Source organism: Cheilinus undulatus, linkage group 16, assembly GCF_018320785.1.
Source record: "Cheilinus undulatus linkage group 16, ASM1832078v1, whole genome shotgun sequence".
NCBI lineage: Eukaryota > Metazoa > Chordata > Actinopteri > Labriformes > Labridae > Cheilinus > Cheilinus undulatus.
The window spans coordinates 11,503,633-11,510,200 of NC_054880.1; the positions used below are offsets into that span (position 1 = coordinate 11,503,633).

At 36.5% G+C, this 6,568-nt stretch overlaps 1 protein-coding gene across 1 annotated transcript; it reads left to right on the top strand.

Annotated features, from left to right (window-relative positions):
• Positions 1 to 1,371: 1,371 nt before the first annotated feature.
• zgc:91910 (uncharacterized protein LOC445276 homolog) lies at positions 1,372 to 4,555 on the top strand. Its single transcript, XM_041809917.1, has 4 exons — positions 1,372 to 1,432; positions 3,101 to 3,251; positions 3,719 to 3,852; positions 3,957 to 4,555. Exons 2-3 carry the CDS (start codon positions 3,117 to 3,119, stop codon positions 3,812 to 3,814), a joined length of 231 nt encoding a protein of 76 aa, XP_041665851.1. The 5' UTR covers positions 1,372 to 1,432; positions 3,101 to 3,116; the 3' UTR covers positions 3,815 to 3,852; positions 3,957 to 4,555.
• The last annotated feature ends 2,013 nt before the right edge of the window (positions 4,556 to 6,568 follow it).

Genomic DNA, 6,568 nt, shown 5'->3' on the forward strand with positions numbered 1-6,568 from the left:
AACAACACCACAGAGATTTTTCACATAATGAATCACTCCACATTTGTCAGGACTCCTGGATATTTTTAATATATAATTACAGCAATACCTGAAAATGACCATTATAGATTTTGCTGCAGAAAATATTAAACATGGTATGTAGATTGTGTGAAGCACCTATCCTTGTGTATCAAATTAAGTAAAATACTTTGAAAAGTACATTACAAAAATAATCACCTTATTACCAATGATCTGGTTTGCTTTTGTAGGTCATAGGAAAGCATCTGTTTTATTTCAGTATCTTTGTAACTGATGAAAACTTCAAATAGGAACTTCAAACAAGTTTTTTAAAATAAAAAATTATTAATAATTTATATCAAATGTACACAGCACATCACGTTTTGTACCGTCTTGCATCACTAAAAACAAAACAAAACAAAACAAAAAAAGCATAGCATGGGCTGTTATAGTATCTATGTAATTTTCTTTACCCAAAATGCAATACATGTTACATATCACAATAGTCTTCTGTGTAAAAAAAAATAAAAATAATTTTAAAAAATACAAATTAAAAAGCAACTAAAAGTATAAACATTCAATTGTACAGAAACATATCCCATAAACCAGTGGTTCTCTACTGATCTAGCCTCAGGACCCAACACCACCTCCATTGAAAATTATGACCCAAATTTCAACAAATTTACGAGTTAAACTGATTAATTTAAAATGTTGCAGTTTGGACTTCATATGTTTCTGAACAAAGAGATGGGACAAGGAAAAGAAAAGACAAGACAATTCGCTACTAAAGACAACGAGTGATAACAGAAGCCCTGGTCAGACATGCATTATTTTATTTTACCTTATATCCTTTGATTTTAGATGACATTTATTGTTTATTATCATTATTCTTGCATTTATTATTATTAGTAGTAGTCTCACCATCTTTTATTTATTTTTTATTATCAGATTAAATTTTCTTGTTATTTAGAGATCTTGTGAGATGAACATGTTCTCATGGGAAAAGTAGTGTTTGTATGTGGAGGCAAATAAGTTAAGCTCTTGAGGAAACAACTGACATTTACACAAATTGTAAATAAAATAAAACTCATGGCTGCATGTCCACTTAGGGCATCTGTACATTGTAGACTTTTTACTGTATTTTTTTTTCCCATGCACATATTTTCAACCCACTGACCTAATTTGGGGTCGAGACCCACCAATTGAGAACCTCTGCTATAAATTACTCAACCCTGGCACTTGTGTGCTACCCACAGGTTCTAGGTTCTATCCCACTATTGCTATGACGTTAGCAATCCTCCTGGCCAGCTGGGGGCGCTGCTCGTTATTTCGCCGGTTTCAAGTTTCTCCGACGGTTAAAATCCTTCCTTGAACTTTCCTCTGGCATTCAAAAAAGAGACCGACGACAGGGTGCAGAGAGAGTCCCTTCTCGAAGGTAAACCAGCTTTAAAACCACAAATGTCTTCATGTTTAACACTTATGTTTTCTAACGGCGCTAAATAAGATTGATTAGTATTCAAAACGGCGACAGTTATGCTTCAACATCGCTTTATTCCGTTGTAAATCGGAGTCACATGCAGATTCACTTACCCCAGCTAGTTCAGCTAACCGTGTTAGCAAGGCGGCGCCGGTTGACGACAGGCCTTTGATGCTCATAGATGTCTGTATTTGATAATGACGATGTTAACCGTTTTTTATCATTACATGATTAGAATCAGCGGCAGATGTGTGACCAAGGAAACGACACGTTGATCAGCCAACGTGTACGCTCGTTAACAAAGACGACACGAAACTGCGTAAACAATTGGCTGACCTCACTGACGTTTTGACGATGATACTGACCAAACTGTCAACAATGATAACTTAAGATTGTCAATGTTTGATGAAGCTACCCTGTGGTGGTGAGATATGAAAAGATGTAACATGTTACATTTATAAACTACACATTCTTGGACGATTATCCCCGTGGTTAACGCAATATTTAAGGTAAGGCTGTATTCACCGTAACCTGTGAACATACTTTTTTTTCGACTACATAAGATAGCGGTAAGAAAATATGTCTCAAATCAATCAATCAAGTATAGTTTATATTAACGGTGACTTATTCTAATTAGGTAATTATTATTTATTAAAATAACATTATATCGACCCGTGTTTGATACCGCGGCCACATAAATAAAGATCCTAGATATCCGATATTTTTGTAAATGTGTTTTTTAATCATCATAGTTTGAAGCCAGACTCAAGCATTTTAAACCTCTCCACCAATTCAGCTTACTTTTGGAAATTTTGCCAACATGTTTGTACAACTTAGACAGTCATCTTGTTCTTTTGGTTGAAAATGGAGTTCATTGTGTTTCTTTGCATTTTGATACCACCAATCATTGAAGTAATGTCGATTTTTATTTTGAAACTTATTTAGAGCACAGAAATATCCAAATATTCAATATTGTTGAAAATATTTATTTACATTTTCTACAGTTTGTAGTAAATCTGTATTTTTTGCAATAGGGCCACTTTTGCTCTTGGTTGGAATGGCTTTATTTATTTATTTTTTTTAAAAAGGGAAAAACTTGTATTTTTTAAATTGTTTTTCCTTTAAATATTAGGTTGTTAAAAGCAGTATCGTAAAACACTTAAGGTTATGTAGTTTATATGCTACTTTATATTTAAATTTGATAGATTCGTTGTATCTACAAAAAGGTGCACAGATTCAGATTTTTCTTCTGTAAAGTACCCAGTGAATGATAAACTGAGTTTACACTAAGGGGTTTGGCAGCTTTTATTTAATAAGAATTAAGTTTTTCTATTCTTGTTTTTCATGGCTGTGTTACACAGAATTTTCTCAGGTGCTGAACCCTATAATCTGATATTGTTAACATATCAGTGTGTGTTTAAAGTTCACAGTACCTGGTCAAAGCTACGTGATCATTTTAAACAAGTAAAACATATTATCAAATTATTTGATCCTTGATGCATGTGGTAGTGTTGATGACTTACCTTCAGTGTAGATGTTATACTGTATTTTCTGTCTCGGTGAGTGACCAAAATGAGGGCCATACCTTACTCAAGTAGATGATTTTCGGTCTCCATTTTCCTTCAGGTAAAAGTTGAGGGCCATGGCTCGCGGGCAGCAGAAGATTCAGTCCCAGCAGAAGAACGCCAAAAAGGCAGCAGAGAAGAAGAAAAGTCAAGGTGCTGACCAGAAGACTGCAGCCAAGGCTGCTCTGGTTCACACCTGCCCTGTTTGTCGAGTAAGAGCAACCCTGATTATATAGATGTTTCTTGCAGCTGAGACATGGATCACGTGTTGTACCTCAAAGAACTTTTTCACTGTTTGAAAACATCCAGTGGTTGTAGAGGCATTCAAAGAAATTTTGTTGAGCATTTCTAAGATCTACATGATGAAGTTCTATAACAAAATAGATCCCCTGTCCCCCTCGCTGTTACATTTTACTTGTCCCTATTAACTGTTTTCTGTTTTTTAACTGTTCTCTCCCTATCTCCTGTCTGTCTTCAGCTGTCCTGTCAAATAAAGTCAAAAGCCTCCTAAATAAACTTTGAAATTTTAATGTTTAGAGGTTTTGCTTGAAAAGTTTAATCCAAAATAGTAGCTAATTAATTTATCCATTAGTTAATTTGTAGACAAACTCTTACAGGTCCAGGTTTTAACCACCTGGTTAAAAATGTATTTAAACCACAAATCCCTGTTTAATTTCAGACACAAATGCCTGACCCAAAGACGTTCAAGCAGCACTTTGAGAGCAAACACCCCAAATCCCAGATGCCTCCTGAGCTGGCGGATGTTCAGGCTTAAGGCTCTGCCGACTGGAGTGAACCTGAACCTCATCCTGGGTAAGAAAGACTTACTTGACATTTTGCTAATCCACATCCTCACTTTGTTTGCCATTGACAACTTGAACCACATTTCTAAACACCAACAAAACTGTTGCTTTCAGATACACAATGACCACGCGCTAAACGTTGAAACATGGATGAAGGATGTTGATGACGAACACTGGGACAAATCAGTATTTATGGACAACGGGTCGGACTGGGCAGGGGTGGGGTGTGTATGTGCTGTGTACGTATGTGTGTATGTGTAAGAGATAACAATAACAAAGAGGCAGAAGTACACCAGCACCCATTTTTATATTTATTCTGTAAAACTACCTTACTATTCCACATTGGTAAAGGGGGGACCAGCTAGATGACCTGCTGACACTGAACAAAACAACAATTCGCTACTAAAGTTATGAAGTCTGAAAAACAAATATGAAAACAATGAAATGAATCCACTTTAAAAAGTTTGGCTATTTAACAGACTGTTGAACTTGCAGAGATAAATGACACTTTGAGCATAAGTTGCTTAACCCTTTACCTACTGAGTTTAAAATGGCGGTTTGGACATACGTTGTTATTATGGCTGGAAGTTTTAAAGTTTTGGTCCCTTTTTTCCCAGGAGTACTTGAACTTGACTTTTCAACATCTGGTTACTGATGATTGCACATTATATGGAATTGTCAGCAGTTTAAAAGAAGAACCATAAAAAACTGGTGTTTTGCTATGAAAGCCCACGTCATATGGTTGTGAGTACTGTAATGAGCCATATATGTGCACATGCCCACAATTCTCAGCTTTCCAACACCGTTGGAATATTTCTGATCGGACAAACTTTGATGGAGTTACGGCAATAATACTAAAGACATATAAAACACACCGCCAGCGCTGGGTCAGTAGGTAAAGGGTTAACTCATCCACAATGATCGTAACACGGTGAAGACTCATTCCTCCCTCTCACCCGAGCAAAGAGTAATCTGGTGTCTGTCACACTGAATGGTAGACACCTTCAATGAATGAAGAAATGAAGCAAACCTCAAAAGCACTGGCTTTTTTATAGTGACTGAAATTCACAATATGTAATGTTAAATTTTATGTATTCTTAAACTTTACATGGAGATTACGTTTCTGTTGGTTTAAGAGACTCTGACACTTTCCCGCCTCAGTCCCACTCAACGGGCATTTTCTAAGCCCAAGTAAGTTATAGGAGCCCATCCCTTTTTACAGTTCTCACTGCAAGAACTGGAAATTCACTTATAAGAACCCTGTTTCATGGTCTGAAAAAGAGCCATCGCAGTGTCAACAAAATCTCTTTAAAGAGCTCCTGTAACAGGAGATGTAAAATGGACCAAAATAATAAAGAATGCACTCAAATAACCTTCCAAACTATCTTGAAAGCCCAGATACTGTTAAGACTGTGGCATCATCAGTCCTGTTTAGTGATTGTGGCCTTGAGAAACCATCTGTCAGCCAGCTAATGTCACCTCACTTTCTCTCTTTGGTGCAAAAAAGATCCTTAAGGGTCAGGGGTTCTTTGGGGAGCTCTCCAGAACTGTTTGGTCTGAAAACGCCTAAAACCACCATACAACAGTACCTCATGTAAAATGAACACAAAAATCGTATTTCATCTTCTTTCCTGATTTCATCGACTTTTGTTCATTTAACATCGTCCACCTCGGGCTTCTTATCCCAACATAATCTTTGCAATAACCTCACCATCTTCCTACTTCAGTTGAACAAGGAAACAATATATTTTCAGAAAGAGCCTGTAACTTTTGTTTAACGCCACCGAAAGTGCTCACGGTTTTTTATCATTTGTGCTTTCAGCTGTTATGGGTTTGGTGTAAAGAAAATGTATTTGCCTCAAGGACTGATAGTTTGAGAAATTGAAGAAGTAACTGCCGAAATGATTATTTCCTCTTTATTATGCTTCCTCATGTATTAACTTGAAGGAAAATGTCACTAATCTGCTCTCACTGTATTTTTTTTTTTACCCTTTTCAATAAACGGAAAAATGTATTTAATGTGATCGATCTTCTCAGCTGATTCTGTGTCCATAACAGCCATGTGAAATCAGTTATTAATTTGCTTAGTTGGACAAAAGAAAGAAAATTAAAATTACACATTTTGGCTCTGGTAAATCATGATCTATTTCTAACATAATTTTGACATGTTATAAACGACTTAATTGATCATGGTAGTTGCCAGATTTAATCATTTGACTATTTAAGCCTTGGATTTGTGTAAAAGACCTGTACAGTTGTTTGACCTTGCATGATCTTGATCTGATATCAAGTAGATGTGGCTTTAGTTCTCTTAACAGCTTGTCTCCTTTGAGTACTTGAGATCAGGACTTACTCTCCAGGATCATGCTATAAATGCCTGTAAAAGACTGAATGCATCATCATTTAGCACCAATGGGAGGCAGCATTGTTCTCCAAGCACAGATGAAAGTCCAACAGGGATCCATGAATGTTTAAACTACCACTCCTTTATGGATAAATGCGTCACACACCCCTTCTGTGTTTGTTGAAGCGGTCTGATCTCAGTCTGTCCTCGGGATACACTAGGGTGAACTCGCTGTTATCAGATCACCCAGTAAGTCTGTCAATAAGATGCAAACAGCCTCAGTGATCTACCAACCCTTCATCTTCTAAGGTCTGAGTTGTTAGGCAGACTGTCCAAAACCTAAAAGACATTGAATTTACCCGAAAGGAAATCAAATAGCATA